This window comes from Saccopteryx bilineata, chromosome 3 (assembly GCF_036850765.1).
Source record: "Saccopteryx bilineata isolate mSacBil1 chromosome 3, mSacBil1_pri_phased_curated, whole genome shotgun sequence".
Classification (NCBI taxonomy): domain Eukaryota; kingdom Metazoa; phylum Chordata; class Mammalia; order Chiroptera; family Emballonuridae; genus Saccopteryx; species Saccopteryx bilineata.
Genome location: NC_089492.1, coordinates 129029686 through 129048367, shown reverse-complemented (window position 1 = coordinate 129048367; position 18682 = coordinate 129029686). Strand labels below are relative to the sequence as shown.

At 35.2% G+C, this 18682-nt stretch overlaps 1 protein-coding gene across 4 annotated transcripts in view; it reads left to right on the top strand.

The window, feature by feature from the left end:
* EXOC6B (exocyst complex component 6B) overlaps positions 1-18682 on the top strand; it is a 675853-nt gene that overhangs the window by 100425 nt on the left and 556746 nt on the right. For all 4 annotated transcript variants that reach the window (XM_066267372.1, XM_066267374.1, XM_066267375.1 and 1 more), the window contains one exon: positions 2488-2692. In XM_066267372.1, the coding sequence (XP_066123469.1) occupies positions 2488-2692 (205 nt within the window). The remainder of the gene's footprint in view (positions 1-2487; positions 2693-18682) is intronic.

Genomic DNA, 18682 nt, shown 5'->3' with positions numbered 1-18682 from the left:
CTTGAAATACATCAGAAATTTGAATAATCTTTTTTTGGTCTGTAATAGTGGGAACATGAATATGGTAGAAAAAGACAATAGGGAAATAAGGTGACATTCTTTGTTGCCTGGAATCACTGGGTTTGCTACTAATTAGTCTTGAAAAATGTGGAGTTATTTGACAGACCAGATGTTTTCGGCATGCAGCCATGTGTCTCATCAGTGAATGTGCCTTGTGTCTGCAGGCAACATTGTTAGATTTTTCTCATTCTATAAACAATGTTCCAAAATATAACTAAACCCCAAAGTGTGTTTATCTTTTTGGCTTAATTTCTGGCTTTCTATTCATTCTAAATTTTCTCTCTAGAGGAATTGCATTTTATTGCACATAACTCTTCATACCTAATTGTACTATAAACAGCATTCTATTTATACTAAACCATGTGAATTGCATTCCTTTTGATTCTAAAATTTTAATAAAAGCAACCATTTCAGATTAAACTATATTTGTATTTTTATTTCTAAACTTAGAAGAAACAAACCTTTCTTCCCTCCATATATTTGGACTAACTTTTTGATTTTTGGAACACATGAAGGAAAAACAGTAACAACAAAAAATAAAACAAGTAAAACCAATCTCTAGTCTTTAGTGTTTGTGGTACTAAGTGTATTTGAGCAAGAAGAGATTAAGTATATACTGTGAAATTCACTCTTAAAATCTAAAATAGGACCTATAAGTCCTTTATTTATTAGGAACTGAGTTTTTCCTATACTAATATATCATTGGAAATTAGGAAATTAAAAAACAAGTAAATTATCAACCATTATGTTACTATCTAAAGGGAAAAAAATCATGGTTAACATTTTTATAAATATTTTTCTAGTTATTTTTCTATGTACTCATGTGTGGGTATATTTAATGATATATAGCTCATACATGCATATAGATTCATAATCTATACATGTATACATGTTAATAACTGAAAAATATTATGATTATATTTGTAAGTTTTGTTTTTGAAATAATTTTTATACAATGGTATTGTAAAATTTTTACTATTTTATTAGTCTTTTAGTACATGGATATACCATAATGTGTTAGTTCCTTGTTATTAGACACCTAGATTAGTTTTCTACTTATTAATAAATATAACTAATTCAAGAAGCTTAGGCATGTTCTGTATAGCTATCTTTGTTTTTTTGGAAATGCAATGAAAATTTTTTTTTGGAAAACTTGTATCATTAATACAAATTTGTTTACTAGCAGGCTGTGAAGGATCATTTATTGAAACCACTGAAAATAATACATGATCTTTTTTGGTAGTTTGAAATGACAAAATTATGTTTTTTATTGGGATTTCTTCAAATATAAGTCCAACTTCTGTTTTCATTTGTTGGCCTTTATTCTTTTTCATTTTTTTTGAGACTTTACTTTGTTCATTGCTTTAAAAAAATGCAAACAAACTTCAAGCATATATGTTGCAAATAATCTTTACCCGATTGTTTCCTCTTTCCTCTTTATTCTTATTATGTTCTTTTTATGTATAACTTATTTTGTTTTTATCTAGTCACTTTTATCATTCTTTTATGCCTATCGAAGCTCCCTACCTATCAGATAAATATTGTCCCTTTATAGTTTTGAGATGTTTTTCTGCATTAACAACAATATTTATTGTCTTAAAATCTATTTTATCTTATAGTAACGTAACTATTTAAGCATTTTTTTGGATTACTTTTTGCACAATATATCTTATTCTATTTTCTACTTTATAACCTATTTGTATCTTTGAATTTAAAATGTTTCTTGTGGACAACATATATTCATTCGGACCATACTTTTTAAATCCTTTCTGACAGTGTCTGCTTTTTGATTGGAGTGTATATAATCATAGATATGGTTAAATTTTGCTCTTTTGTTTTCTATGTTTTCATGTCTATTTTTGTTCTTATTTTTACTTTCTCCCTTTTTTGTGTTAAATAAATTTTACCATACTATTTTAAAATACCGCTGTTAATTGTTTTAGTGATTATTTTTTGGAGTTATTTTCTTAGGGCTCCTGTGTGGATTATAATCTGCATCATAATTTATTACAGTGTACTTGAAGTCATTGGTGATACAATTTTGGTGTAATATAGTAGCAGATTTGCTTTATCTTAGCTTCATTTCTTCCTTCCTCTTTGTATTATTTTGTCATGTATATTATATCTGTGTATTTAACAAAATCAGCAATGCATTGTTATAATCATTGCTTTAAAAAATCTTTTAATGAAATTAAAAAAAGAAAAGAGGAAAGTATTTTTATTATAAATTACTTGTCTTTTAGTGCATATATTAATTGTTAATAATTTGAGATTTTCCATTGATGTTTTTAATAAATCTTAATACTGGATTTGTCTTAATGCACAGTGAAAATTTATTCAGGCTAGAAATTTTGGCCAAGGAATGAATGTATCTGTGACCCGAAAGCAGACTGAGTTGAGCTAAAGGTGGTGCAATTCCTTTTATAGGCATTATCCTGCACTGAAAACTCTGGAACATCTAGAGCATACCTATCTGCCTCAAGTAAGCCACTATCGATTCTGCAAGGTGATGGTGGATAACATCCCAAAGCTTCGAGAAGAAATTAAAGATGTCTCTATGTCTGATCTCAAAGACTTTCTGGAAAGCATCCGCAAACATTCTGACAAAATTGGAGAGACTGCCATGAAGCAAGTAGGTCTTGGGTTTATGATAGGTTGGCCAATGACTTTGCAAGTGTTTTGTTAAATTCTTTTGCTAAGAGCCTTAATTATATCTTGTTATTTTAGGGAAATTTTTCACCTTGGTTGGAATTTATGATTTTGAAATGTTTTATTTTCTTAACAGAGAAATGAGTTATTTACTAGTATATATATATTTTGCTCTGTGCATGTCCAGTAAATACTGATTGATTGTGATAGTTTATATTGGGGTTTTGAAGAATCATCTTTCATCTATCTATCTATCTATCATCTATCTATCTATCTATCTATCTATCTATCTATCTATCTATCTATCTATCTATCATCTATCTATCTATCATCTATCTGTCCATCCTTTCCTGGCTTTGGATATAATTTGAAGCCAAGATTTTGAAAAGTTTCTTTCTAGTTAATGAGTTAAATTGTGTTGCAGGTACCTTTGGTTAATTATTTACTGTGTTAAGCAACCTGTCATGTTATAGATTTGAATTTTTCTGTAATTGCTTTTTCTAATTATCATTGGGTGTCAATGAAAAAGGGCTACTGGGGAATACTGTGAATTGTGGTCATAGAAAAGGATTTATTTATAGCTTATAAAAATTAACAAATGTGTTAGAAATACTTAGACTTTTTTCCGTATTCATCTTTAAGTCACCAAAGCCACAAGTAATGTCTGGATTTCTTTTGTTATTATGAATAAAAGAACAGGAATGATTTGCAGTGCTACTTGCTCTTTTGAAATTTAAGTCACATTGATTTTATTAAAATTTTGCAGTATACCTTATGATGTAACCTGCAACAGAAATAGAGGATTTGTTTATTTATGGAAAGTGTTTTTTTTATTTTGATTCTGTATACAACTGTGTTCTTGAAGTCATTTGTAGTTCTTATTCTGTGAGGAAGGAGGGAGTAGGTCATATTTGGATCATATATTCAGTCACTGCTGGCCTTAGTAATTTTCTTTCAAATGTCTGTTTGATTCTGTAAATGAGATTTGTCTATTGAGAATCCCTTTCCTAATGGATTGCAGATATTTCCCCCCCTTTCTTCTTTTTAATTTTGTCACTGTTATACTTTACAAAGTGGAAACTTTAAAACTAGTTGATGATAAACTTGGTAGAAATCATGATATATTATTGTCTTTTTTTTTTTTAGTGGTGAAGAAACAAAATTAATTATTGAAATACACCTTTTGCATTGATGGGTGATGTTTTGAGTATGGAAATGAAAGTATCTTATAAGTCTTTATTGTTGTTGACTAATTATTCCTAAACTTTCAAAATATAGGAGTATAGTACAAAGTGTCTGTGGAAGTTTCCTTTTTTATTTTATTTATTTATTTAGGCAATTAAATTTAACAGGATGACATTGGTCAACCAGAGTACATAGATTTAGAGAAAACATCTCCACATCATTTGGACGGTCGATTATGCTATATACCCATCACCCAAAGTCAAATCATCTTTCTGTCACCCTATATGTTGTTTCTTTAAGCGCCTCCCCCTCCCACCACCCCTTTTCTTTCCTCCCTTCCCCTCTCTCTGGTAACCACTGCACTTTTATCTATGTCTATGAGTCTCAATTTTGTGTCCCACCTATGTATGGAATCATACAGTTCTTAGCTTTTTCTGATTTACTTATTTCACTCAGTATAATGTTATTAAGGTCCATCCATGTTGTTGTAAATGATACTATGTCATCATTTCTTATGGCTGAGTAGTATTCCATTGTATATCTGTACCACATCTTCTTTATCCAGTCCTCTATTGAAGGGCATTTCGGCTATTTCCATGTCTTGACCACTGTGAACAATGTTCGATGAACATGGGGGTACATGTGTCTTTACGTACCCATGTTTTCAAGTTTTGGGGGTATATACCCAGTAGAGGGATTGCTGGGTCATATGGTAGTTCTATTCTTAATTTTTTGAGGAACCACCATACTTTCTTCCATAATGGTTGTACTACTTTACATTCCCACCAACAGTGAATGAGGGTTCCTTTTTCTCCACAGCCTCTCCAGCACTTGTTATTACCTGTCTTGTAATAGCTAATCTTACAGGTATGAGGTGGTACCTCATTGTAGTTTCAATTTGCATTTCTCTAATAGCTAGTGAAGATGAGCATTTTTTTTATATATCTGTTGGCCATTTGTATACAAATTTAGTGCAATTCCCATCAAAATTCCAATGTCATTTTTAAAAAAAAATGGAACAATAAATCATCAGGTTTATATAGAACCATAAAAATCTCCGAGTAACCAAAGTAATCCCAGGGGGGGAAAAATGAAGCTGAAGGCATTACAATACCTGACTTCTAACTGTACTACAGGGCCACAATAATCAAAACAGCATGGTACTGGCAGAAAAATAGACACACAGACCAATGGAACACAATAGAGAGCCCAGAAATAAAAACCACATATATTTATATATAGTCAAATCATCTTTGATAAAGGAGTAAAAAACACGCAATGGAGAAAAGAAAGCCTCTTCAATAAATGGTGCTGGGAAAATTGGAAAGCAACATGCAAAAGAATGAAACTCAACTATAGTTTGTCTCCTTGTACAAAAATTAACTCAAAATGGATCAAAGACCTAAATATAAGATCTGAAACAATAAATTACATAGAAGAAAACATAGGTACTAAACTCATGGACCTTGACAGTAGAGAACATTTTATGCATTTGACCCCAAAGACAAGGGAAGTAAAGGCAAAGATAAATGAATGGGACTACATCAAACTAAGAAGCTTCTACATAGCAATAGAAACTGACAACAAAACAGCCAACTAAATGGGAGATAATATTTTCAAACAGCAGCTCAAATAAGGGTCTAATATCCAAAATATATAAGAACTCACAAAACTCAGCAACAAACAAGCAAACAATCCAATAAAAAAAATGGGAAGAGAACATGAACAAACGCTTCCTTTTTTAAAGTTCCTTTTCCTAGACATCTGCTTAAGTCACTTCTTTTTTGGTAAAAGAGAGATTTCATAAAGACTATTAACTCATTTAATGTGAGATTATTTGGTACCTTATTTATTTGTAGAAATTAAGGCTCAGGGCAGAGAAGTGACTTGCTCCAGTTCAGATAATTTGTAAAGGTCAGATTCCGTAGTAGAATTCAGATTAGATTGAGGTGACTTGTCTGCGGTCGCCCTCTATCTGTGTAAACTATTAGCTATACTTTTGTCACATAAAGAAATGATGAAGAAACCTTTTTTGAGTTCAGAACTTTTAACTGATAACTCTTCATTCTGCCAATAAAAATTTATCTCACTATAGCTTTTTTTTTGCATATATTATTATCCTGTGCTATAGTATATAAAAGATCTTTGAGTAAAGATACCTTAATAGTATTTTTCCATTGACTTGAGGTGGGGGGAGGGAAGAGTGAGAGAAAAAGAGAAAGAAGCGTCCACTCATTCTACACAGTTGTATACTCATTGATTGCTTCTCATCCGTGCCCTGTGGCTTGAACTGGTAACTTTGAGGTCGAACCGGCGACCCCAAAATTGAGCCAGTGACCTTGGCATTTGGGATAACTATCCACTGTGCCACTGGCTAGGGCAAGATACACGAACATTTTTATTTTTAGATCTTCTATAGTACCTAAAAGGTAAGGGAAGTAGATGGGAGAGAAACTACCACTTACTTTGTAGATAGTGTTCAATAAATTTTTGTTTGAATTCATGTTGGAAAAGAGAGGAAATGGTTTATTTCTCACTTATGTCAAGCCCAATCTGATGTTTCTGATGGTTTTCTTCACAATGGTGACTTAGGAGCTCTTTCCATTATGTTGCCTGTGCCAACTTTAATGGCTTTGAAGATTGCTGCAGAAGGGTAAGACCAAGGACTATTGCATTAGGGAAGGATTTTAAGGGCAAGGCATGAATGTAGCACATTATCACTTCTACTCACATTTCATTGGCCAGAATGTAATTACCTGGGCATATTGACCTGCAGGGGAGTCTAGGAAAGGCAATCTCACTGTTTCTAAGAGGAGAAGGACACAGGTTTGGTGAATAATATATAGTCTCTGGATAGTTTACACTTCTGCTTATCAAATATCTCTTCACTCTTCCTCTCATTCATAGAACACACTTGCCCTTTCCCTAAGAGAGGTAACCCAATATCCCATCCAGTTGCTACATTCATTTCAAAGTCTAGTATCTTCCAGAGATGCTCAACATTCTCCATCAGATTAGATCCATATATGTTTCTTCAAGGGCTGCTGATCAAGAATTGGGATGACAAGTTATCTGGACTTGTGTCCCATCCTACCTATGATATTCAAGGAAGAAACATGAATAGAGTAACTAGAAAACTCCCATGTAGAAAAGGGAATAATGGGAGACACACGGTATTCTCTGCTTCATAGCAAATTATGTAATCCTTATGGGCCAGCATTGGGAAATCCTTCTGCCTTGGTAGTGGGGGCACTTCTTGCTCAGATGTTGACTCCTTGCTTATTGTTCTCCTGGGCTCCTTGCTGCACCCTGGTTTTCCTTTGTCTTTTATTTATTGTTACGCTTCTGAAGTCAAATATACCTTCCTTCGATTTCTTTCTTCTCTCTCTCTCTGTACATCTACATTTATATTTCAACTCTCTCCCTCCCTTTCTGTCCCTCTCTCTGTCCCTCCCTCCGTCCCTCCTTTCCTCTTTCTTTTCCTCCCTCTCCCCTTCTTTTCTTCCTTCCCACCCTCCTTTCCTCCTTTTCTCCACCTGCTTTCTGCTCCTGCAAGGTAAGGGGGTCTGGAAGTTTTGTTGTGTTTTTTTTATTAAAAATTATTTATTCATTTTAGAGAAAAGAGGCAGAGAGAGAGAGAGAGAGAGAGAGAGAGAAGAGGAGGAGCAGGAAGCATCAACTCCCATATATGCCTTGACCGGGCAAGCCTAGGGTTTTCAACTGGCGACCTCAGTGTTCTAGGTTGATGCTCTATCCACTGCACCACCACAAGTCAGGCTGGAAGTTGTTTTAAAGCTATGAATAGTCAAGGTTTATTTAGTCTAGATTTATAGGTTCTCGGGATTATAGTTACCTCAAAGCTTTAGTAGGCCTTTAATCTGTTTCTTTCCAAAAGATTCTATTCTAAACACAATTTTCAGAAATTTGTTTTCTTCTTTCTTGTTTGGAGAGATGGTGGAAGTAAGATGGTGTAGCCCTTGCCTTATGTCACCTTCTTACTTTAATGGCTCTGTTTTGGAACTATATGAAATAGTGAGTGGGAAGATCATACATGAATCTGATCTTTGCCTCAGGATTGAGTCACTAGGTCAACTAGAAGTCTTCGTGGGACTTACTTCCTTAAATTTTTTACCTTTCTTTTAGTATTTATGTTCTGTGTTTGTTTACCTCTGTAATCTTCTAAGGCGTGAGTTTCTGTACTTTTGTTCCCTCTAAGTTCAGTTTTTAAATCAGCCAATTCTTTTCTATGCTCATCTTCTTTATGTAATAATACCTTGCTAAAAGCAGAAAGTCCATTCACCCATAGAGCTACAGTAGATACATGGTGTGCCTTTTCATTTATTACAGGTTTCAGTTTTCCCAATTATGTCACTATTACAGGACTCTCCAAGCTTTTGACTTGTGAAATATATATTCTTGCTGCCTACTGCCTGATCTCTAAACTAATGCCGTTTAAGTTAATATTTTGTTTGTTTGTTATGGCAACATCATTCTTCCAGTACCTGTTTCTGTTTTTCTTAAATAATGCTGCCTGCTGTTATAGCTAAGCTCCAAAATCTCACCATAGTAAAAGGCGAAAGATTTATGCGATCTGAAGAGAAACCAGAGTATCAAAATCTCACCATAGAAATTGTATTTTTAGCTCATGTAAAGTCTCAAATAGATTTCTTGATAGGGTGGCTTTTCTCCAAGTGATTACCAAGGATCCAGGAGTCTTCCAACTTGTGGCTTTACCACTTCAACCTCTGGCTTCCAAGGTTACAGCGGTAGGGAAAAGAGAGTTATAAATAATGCTGGGAGGCTTATTATGGACCAGGCTGGTACACTTCTGCCAACCTTACATTGGCCATAGCTTACATGCTGCATGTGAGGCTTGGAAATGTAGTCTATCTGTGTGACCAGGAGGAAGAGGAAATAGGTTGGGAATAGCTAGCTAGAGTCTGCTACAACCTTCTATTATGTAGCCTTAAAAAAATACGTCTTTTATGTTTTTTGCCTGTTGTTTTCTTCACAGGTTTATTTCATTGACAATTGCCCCCAAATCTTTTCCTTCAAATTTACTAATTCAATTTTTTAGCATTGCCAATGCTGCTATTCAGAATTTTATTCTAATTATTTTTATTTTAGCAAAGTTTTTGTTTTAAGGAATTTGTTCTTTTATTTAAAAATGGCTTCTTTTTTATTTTTAAAATTTTTGCTTATTGATTTTAGCAAGAGAGGAAGGGAGAGAGAGAGGCAGACAGACAATATCAACTTGTTCCTGTATGTGCCCTGATTGGGGATCGAAACGCCAACCTCTGTGCTTTGGGACAGTGCTATAACCACCCATGCTATACAGTCAGGGCAAAAAGAACCTTATTTAGAACCATATGAGAAAATATATGAAAGTCTTATTTATATTGTAAGTTGATCTGGGCACTCCTAGAAATTATGCAGGTGAATATGCTTTTTTCTTGGCGGACATCTCCCTTTTCCTTCTTCCACTCAACTGTATTCTGGATTGCTAAGGTGACTCATGGGTGGGCTTTGTCTCTGGTACAATGAAATGGTAGAGGCAGTTAGTAAATCGGCTTCTCTTTGTGATACACCAAAACAAACTACCAGAAGGGCTCTGCAGTAATTGACTTCAATGAGCAAACTGGGCTTCACACTTTTCTCTGAGATTTTAATTTCAAACTGTTTGTTGTCCAATTTTATCAAAAGGTACAAAACAGAAAAGTCTGTTTGAGGATCTGGAGGGTATGTAGTTTATTCATTCACCTGTATTTAAGGTATAATACTGTCTCTGGATTAAGTTTTATCAGTAAGAAGCTTTTGGCTTTTATTGCATGTGGTAGGCAGAATTCTAAGGTGTTTCCCAGGATTCCTTCCCCTGGTGTGTACATCCTATAAAACCTTCTCCCCTTGAGTGCGTGGGCCTCATCTAATCAAGTAAGTTTCTTTAAAAGAGGGACTGCATATCAGATGTAGAAGTTAGAGACATTTAAAGTGGAGGCAGATGCTCTACTGTTGGTCTTGAAGAAACAGATTGCCATATTTTTGAGAGGGCCAGGTGGCAGGGAACTATAGTTACTGGGAACTATCCATGGCTGATGTCAGCAAGGAAATGGGGACCTGAATTCTATACAACTACAGGGAGCTAATTCTGCCAAAACATGAATTAACTTGGAAGAGGACCCTGAGCTCTAGATGAGACCACAGATGGCTGATGGAATGATTTAGCCTGGTTGAGACCCTGAGCGGAAGATCCCTGCAGAAACATGCTGAAGCCCGACCCGTGGAAACGCTGAGATAACAATTGTGTATGACTTTGAGCCTCTAAGTTTGTATAATTTGTTAACAGCAATAGAAAACTGATACACTCTGTTATATCAGTCTTGAATAGAATTACTTTTTACTAAACTGTACAGTTTAGTTTTGCCTTTGGATCTACAAAAGAGTGGTAAAGTCTGCTTTAAAATGGTGTTTAAGTAGAAGTTTCTGAGTCTTCTACCTGTCCATTGTACCTGGAGTATATTGAAAGATAAAAAGCTGCAGAAAGGTTAGAAAATGTACAGTTATGATAACTAGGTTAGAAGTTCAATATTTAGCAAAATCTGAGGATAAATTTTAAAATTGTTCATTCTACTTCCTATTACTAATTGAATTTTAAGTTAAGCAGTCATGATTTACTTTTCAAAAAATTTTTCACATATACACACACATGGACAGTATGGATTGAAAACATTACTAGACCCACCTGTAGGTTTTGCATGGAAACAGTCATCTTTAAAGCAGGTAGAAAAGCCCTCTCTTTTATCCTATCTCATTTTCTTTTTTTATAAATTTTTATTAATTTTAGTAGGGTGACATCAATAAATCAGGGTACATATATATTCAAAGAAAACATGTCCAGGTTATCTTGTCATTCAATTATGTTGCAAAACCATCACCCAAAGTCAGATTGTCCTCTGTCACCTTCTATCTAGTTTTTGTGTCCCTCCCCCTCCCCCTCCCCCCCCCAACCACCACACTCTTGTCCATGTCTTTTAGTCTCATTTTTATGTCCCACCTATGTATGGAATCATGCAGTTCTTGTTTTTTTCTGATTTACTTATTTCATTCCATATAATGTTATCAAGATCCCACCATTTTGTTGTAAATGATCTGATGTCATCATTTCTTATGGATGAGTAGTATTCCATAGTGTATATGTGCCACATCTTCTTTATCCAGTCTTCTATTGAAGGGCTTTTTGGTTGTTTCCATGTCTTGGCCACTGTGAACAATGCTGCAATGAACATGGGGCTACATGTGTCTTTACGTATTAATGTTTCTGAGTTTTTGGGGTATATACCCAGTAGAGGGATTGATCTTTTTCCAGGGTGCTTCTAAAATAACATGCATATCTGATTTTAGAATTATCATTTTAGCTTGAAGTGATTTTATAAAAAAAAGTCTGAAGTTCTTTGTTAATTATCTTCTGTTTTCTAGTTCCTTTTGAAATTGATTTCTGTGATTCACTTATGGAATTGATATGTACAGGAAGGAAGTTTTGTATTTGTTGTTTTGATTTATTTGCTCTAGGCTTTATGGAGCTAAATAACGTTTATAATGTAAATATTCTCAGGTTGGTTGATTTTTGTGTTAGGCCCTTTAATGAAGGGAAGGATTTATTTACTTCTAAAATTTTAACTTGGGTTTGCTAAATTATATGGGTTATATAACTGATGTTTAGGAAAGAAACTGGTTGCCCATAAAAAAATTGAAGGCTTTTAGGCATTCATCCTTTAGTAACTGGTTTTAAAGAAACTGACGCTTGGATGTGATTAGTTGTCACCATAGTTATTTTTACCCTTTATTTGGTTAAGTGTTGACCAGAGCAAAATGTGCTCTTTTATTTATTGTGTAGACTTAGTTCTGGCACAGCACTACCACCTGAGTTCACACAGGCCAAGTAATGACTGCCAAGTAAAAGCAGTGTTGTTGTTGAAACCTCTTTTATGCTGGATGTTATGCAACACTTCCACAGAATATGACCTTTGAAGTCAAAGAAGTTGGTGTGCATTTAGTCTGGTGTTCTTGAATTGACTTTATATTCTCTTTTCTTCTTGATTTTGGTATTTATTTCTTGCTCCTTGCTGATATGGTAGGGGTATGGTGGAAGAATATGAGAACTGTTTTATAATAGGGATTGTTGAAGTAGGCAGCAATCAGAATAGCTTATGATAGATAGGACAATTTTAGTTTACTGTTAAGTAATATGATAATTAACAGGATGAACTTTGAAGTTTGGGTTAGACTATTAGATTTGCAGTTTGCTAGCTGTATGACAGTGGAAATTACTAAATATCAAATTAGATCTTCTTTTAAAAAATATTTTAAGTTATAGTTGACTCACATTTAGTTTTTATAACTCTATAAAATTGGAATCTTATTTTTATTTTATTAAGTGAGAGGCAGGGAGGCAGAGAAACAGACTCCCGTGGGTGCCCCGACCAGGATCTACTCGGCAAGCCCCATCTGGGGCCATTGCTCTGCCCATCTGGGGGCACTGCTTCATTGCTTGGCAACCGAGCTATTTTTAGTGTCTGAGGTGCTGCTGTGGAGCCATCCTCAGCACCCGGGGCCAACTTGCTCAAACCATTTGAGCCATGGCTGTGGGAGGAAAAGAGAGTAAAAGAAGAGTAGGGGAAGGGGTGGAGAAGCAGATGGTTGCTTCTCCTGTGTGCCTTGACCAGGAATCAAACCTGGGACTTCCACACACTGGGCTGATGCTCTACCACTGAGCCAACCGGCTAGGGCCTAAAATTGGAATTTTAAATATTCTTTTCAAAGATGTGGAAACATTTAGGGAAATCGAATACTTAGCTCAGTCACAGGTATATAATAAAGGTTAAATTAAACATAAAAAGGACATGCTAGTGAATGGCAGTTGTAAATAGACTTAAGAATGTTGAGAAGGAGAAGATAATTAAAAAGGTTAAACTTGATGTATTGAAATACCTAGTTTTTTTGTTTTTGTTTTTATTCCTAGAATTTAATTTCCTGTGGTATTTTCAGCCTTGAAGTAGGTCTCATTTTCATTTTCATTTTATTTTATTTTATTTATATAAAGACAGAGAGACAGGTAAGAGGGAGAGAGATGAGAAGCATCGACTTGTAGACGTGGCACTTGAGTTGTTCATTGATTGCTTCTCATACATGCTTTGATAGGGGGGCTCCAGCTGAGCCAGTGGCCCTTTGCTCAAGTCAGTGACCTTGGGCTTCAAGCCAGTGACCTTTAGGGTCAAGCTGATGATCCCACACTGAAGCCAGTGATGCTGCATTCAAGTTGGGAAGCCTGCACTCAAGCTGGCAACCTCAGGGTTTCAAACTGGGGACCTCAGCATTCCAGTCAATGCACTGTCCCTGTGCCACACCTGGTCAGGCTAGATCTCATTTTTAAACAATTTTTCCCCCTTGCCTTAAAAAAAGTTATTTCTATTATATATAATTCCAAAATATTTTTAATGTGATTTCAGTTAAAAAGCACAAATATATTAGATAACCATTAAATTTAAAAGATCAGTATCTTTCTACTGGTATCTAGTTGGGGTGATAGAAGAAAGATAATTTATTTCCTTAATCTATTTTGAGGACAGTATTACAGTTTTGAGGCTTTCTATTCTTGGCAAAAAGGTATGTGTATATATGTTTGTGTGTGTTTGTATGAAACAATATTATACTGTATTAGCTTATTTTTTCTCAAACTTTAAGAGAAAATCGTCATATAGATTCTCAATATAGTTTATGAATATGGTTGTATAGTGAGTTCATCCTAAAATAGACCATTGCTTAGAAAATCTAGAGGAAGAAGAACAGTTATTACAATACTTAGACTATCTCTCACAAATAGACATGTAGAAATATCTATATCTATATCTATATATATCTCTATATATCTTTCAGTTATTTTAAAGTTAAATTCTTTTGAGAATATTCCTTTAATGAGCCTTGGTTTGTACTAAAGAGTAATAATACGTAATTTAAAACCATATAGTACTATAAGAACAAACTGATGAGCAGAACAGAATACAAGTACAGAAATGGACATATGTAAGAATTTAATGAGTGGTAAAGGTAGTTCTTCCTCAGTAAACCTTATAGGCAGAAAGGTCAGCACAGTGCTTGGGAATACCATCTTCCTTGTCATTCTGTGGAGTGATCTGATGGGTTTAGCCACGTTGTTCAAATAGCAGGACATGCCTCAAGAGAGGACCCTGCTCTGGTATCACTTATATGGAAGTTATGAGGAAGGCCATGAGAATCTAGTGAATATGGACTAAGTGGATTCTTGCTGGTCAGAGAAATAACTTGGCTCAGAGAATTCTCATATCAGTGCCAACTTATGTCAGCTGAAAAGACCTAGTATTCTTCAGGTGAGCTAGCTCAGTTTTATTGAAGAAGCTTATTGCTAAACTGTGAGAATGGAGAAGGCAGAGAGCCATTGGGGAACATCTCTAGCAGAGGGGAATACCATAAACATGATTGTTACTTTACTTATCTTCTTCCCAACAAGTCTGGTCTCTGTAAGGAGATAGGGCCTTATCTTTTTATCTTTAGCACCTTACTAGCATAGTACTTGATGATTATAGATGTTAAAAATCAATTAATGGCCGTATTCTGTGAATATTTAATTAAATTTAATGTATCTACACCTTAACATTTTCAGGAAAACCATCTTTTTTTTTTAAATGTTCTAAGGTGTATGCTCTTAGTTACCAATTATATTTTTAAAGTACCGGTATATGACAATATCTCAAATTGCTCTGAAAGGATTTTGACCTTATCTCATAGTACAGTGGAGGTGCTAGAAAGTTATCAAGTTGACTTCTTGTTAAAGATGGTGGATTGTACATATAACATTTATATATTCTACCTCTCCAAATTCATAAAACAACATCTTAGGAAATTTTTAAAAGAGCATGGGATCTCAAACATAAAGAATTCAGGAGAATAGATGATAGCAACATTTTTAGAAGCTGCAAAGTAGGAAGAGGTGTGGTAATTGTACTAGCATACCTGAGAAAACTGAGTCCTAAACCAGTAGTAAAAGTGTATAACAACCCAGTTTTTAGTGTATTGTAGAACCATCATGTCTTAGAAATTGATAGTATCTGGTTGCTCTGAGAAAAGGGGGTAAAATCAATGCCCAAACCAGGAGGATTGGTTGAATGTCTGTTTCAAAAGAAGTTAGACAACTTTCCTCCCCAGCTATTCCCTCACCAGTCGACTGCCCTATCTCAGCTCTAGGAGAAGACCAGTGGAGAGTAGATGCAAGCCGAGGGTAAGGTTACCAAACTGACAACAGTGAAAGTTTGTATACTAAATATGGAGATTTATCTTAATCTCACAGTTCTCTTTTATGATGTGGTTCCCAGAACTTTCATAGGCTTACATCCTTCAGGCTTGAGACTGGAAGATACTCTGAATAATATGATTAGCCCCAGAGAAGTGTCCTCAAGGTATGTTCACTGGGTTGGCCCCAACCAAATGGACAAGTCAGATCTCTTTGAAGTCAACAGTTGACCAGACTTATGTACATACACAGAACTTGCAATCAGCTTTTTAGTTTTCCAATTTAAAATATGAAGAAATAATTAATGGTTACTAGACATTTAAGGAAACCCTCTAACATGAAAGTTAGAGGTCAGAACAAAAATGTAGATATTTTGTAAGGAGAAGAAAACCAAAAAGGCAAACCAAAACAATTATTAATAATAGCATTAAAAAGATAAGAGAAAATAAATTACATGCAAAAATGATCAGAATGCTACATAAAAGGAGAAGTTTAGAGAAAGAGAAGAATATTTAGAAATTAAAAATATGTTATCTAAAACTACCAAAAGGAGGGTATGGAAAATGAAGTTGAAAAAATTCCTCCAGAGAGAAGAGTAAAAAGAAAAAGAGGTGGAATATGGGAAATAGAAAATCTGTAAGAATATTAAAGAGTCATCCAGGCCTGACTTCTGGTGGCGCAGTGGATCAAGCGTCGACCTGGAACGCTGAGGTCGCCGGTTCAAAACCCTAGGCTTGCCTGGTCAAGGTACATATGGGAGTTGATGCTTCCTGCTCCTCCCCCCTTCTCTCTCTCTTTCTCTCTCTCTCTCTGTCTCTCTTCTCTAAAATGAATAAAAAAAAAAAGAGTCATCCAGAAGATCCAGCATTTAATATGAGAGATTCTAGAAAAAGAAAGCAAAGAATATTTATAGAAGGAATTCAATCATAGAAATAGTGTGAGAAATTATTCTAAAACATGGATTAACAGGTTAAAAGACCCACCAAGTGCCCCAAAAGGGTTAAAAATAAACTTACAGTAGGCATGTTCTAAAATCTCAGAAACCAGAAGACAGAGAGAAAATCCTGAGGGCTTCTAGAAAGCTAAAACAGGTCACATACAAAAGATTTGGTATCTAAAAATTATTTTAGACAATACGGCAAGCTGTACTCTATACCGGACTGAACCAGGACTGTGTCTTTAAAGTTCTAAGGGAAAAAGATTACACATCCATATTACCATTTGTAACCACAATACCAAGCAAGTGTGATGGTAGGGTAAATAAACATGGTTTCAGTAATGAAAGGCCTGAAAAATTTACTTCCTATGAACAACATAAAAGGATCTGATATGTTCAGGACATAGATAATCCAATGGAGGGGGGAAAGTAGAGGTTCTAGGATGATGGTTAAGGGAGGTAGTTGATTGACAGTGAATAGCAGGACAGAAAGTGCAACCAGCACAGCCTGGAGCATTTAAGAAATTTAAAAAAATTCCTAAGAAGATGAAAGTGATAGAATGCTGGATGAATTTATGCATTTTGAGAGGAAATTCAGATAGTTGGGGAGAATATGCTAAGTACGTAGAAAACAGCAAATATATAAATGAGAAAACTATTAACTCCAAAAAACAAAAGTTGTGTAAGAAAGAAAAAGTAACCATAGTATCTTACATGGGTTGGCTGAGAATTATAATAATTAAAAATTAAGTTAATTATCAAATCAATCTATTGCCTGACCTGTGGTGGTGCAGTGGATAGAGTGTTGACCTGAAATGCTGAGGTCTCCAGTTCAAAATCCTGGGCTTGCCTGGTCAAGGCACATAGAACAAGCAATCAGTGAACAACTAAATTGAAGCATAGTTGATTTCACTCATTCTCTCTCTCTAAAATCAATAAATAAAATCTTTAAGAAATTTATAAAAAAGTTAATCCATAGATTTATCCTTGTTTTGGAGAGATAGATTAATGGACACTTTGCAGATGTGTTATGTATGTGAATGAGACCTAAGTTCTCATCTTCCATGGTGGAAAGTCAATAGACAATGTTTAAAACCTAAAAAAATGCAATAGCCAAAAGGCAGAAGCAACCCAAGAGTTCACTGACAGATGAATGATAAATAAAATGTGGTATACCAATTCAACAGAATAATTATTCAACCTTAAAATAGAAGTGAATTTTGATACATGCTACAACATGGATGACCCTTGCAGACATTGTGCTAAGTGAAACAAGCCAGTAATGAAAGGGTGTGTATTGTATGATTTCACTTGTGTGAGGTTTCTGAAGTGGTCAAATTCATAAAGACAGGGAGTAGAATGATGGTTTCCAGAGGTTGGGGATAGAGGGGGTGATTAGTTATTATTTAATGAATACAGAGTTTCAGTTGGGGAAGATGAAGAAGTTCTGAAGATGGATGTTTGTACATTATTGTGAATGTACCTGATACCACAGAGCTGTACACTTAAAAATAATAAAAATGGAAGTTTTGTGTTATGTATATTTAGCACAGTCAAAAAACCTAAAAAAAACCCCACAGAAAACAGATAGTAGCACACATAATCATGTTATATAAAGATAAAGAGGTAAGCATCAAAAGAGTGGTTGCTTGCTTCTTGGGGAGCAGGATTTGGGGGTAAAGAGGAGAGGAGGAAACTTATTTCTTGAGACTTGTTTGGAGGTTCTAGCAGGGGAGCGCAGCTACTCGTATACCCTTGACCGAAGAACGGTCCTCTCCTCTATCGGGGATGGTCGTCCTCTTCCACCTAGCATGCAGCTTCGGGAGGGATGCACATGGAGCGGTGAAGGAGGAAGGGGACACCCGCCTAGCCAGCCAGATCAGCCGAATCAACCCTGGCGATCAATGGGGTGACAGATGTTGCAGCCAGATTGCCTTCACATCCGGAAACATTTCTTATAATGAACTCTGTAGAACTATTTGACTGTATACAACTTAACTATGCATGGCTTTACATGAGTAACTTGGATAATATCTATTGAACAAAAGTAGAAAAGAAATATAAATTGTCAGATTTGGAATATATATGTCAGACAGGATTCGTTAACAGACTAGATATGAGGTGGGAAAAACTCAGGGTACAGAGAGAGATTTGCCCTTATTTAAGGGACTGTTTATCCTTAACTTTGGCTTTATTGATTTTCTTTTCTGCTTTATTGGGAATAATTGAGCAGTGTTCAGTCCTCAGATTCATAAATGTAACAAGATAGGATTGGAATTATGTGTTAGATGTAAATTAAATTAAGGTCATTTCAATTCACAGTTATATGGTGTGCCTTATTAAAGAAGGGAATAGGCCTGACCTGTGGTGGCGCAGTGGATAGAGCGTCGATCTGGAAATGCTGAGTTTGCCGGTTTGAAACCCTGGGCTTGCCTGGTCAAGGCACATATGGGAGTTGATCCTTCTAGCTCCTACCCCCTTCTCTCTCTCTGTCCCTCCTCTCTCTGTCTCTCCCTCTCCTCTCTAAAATG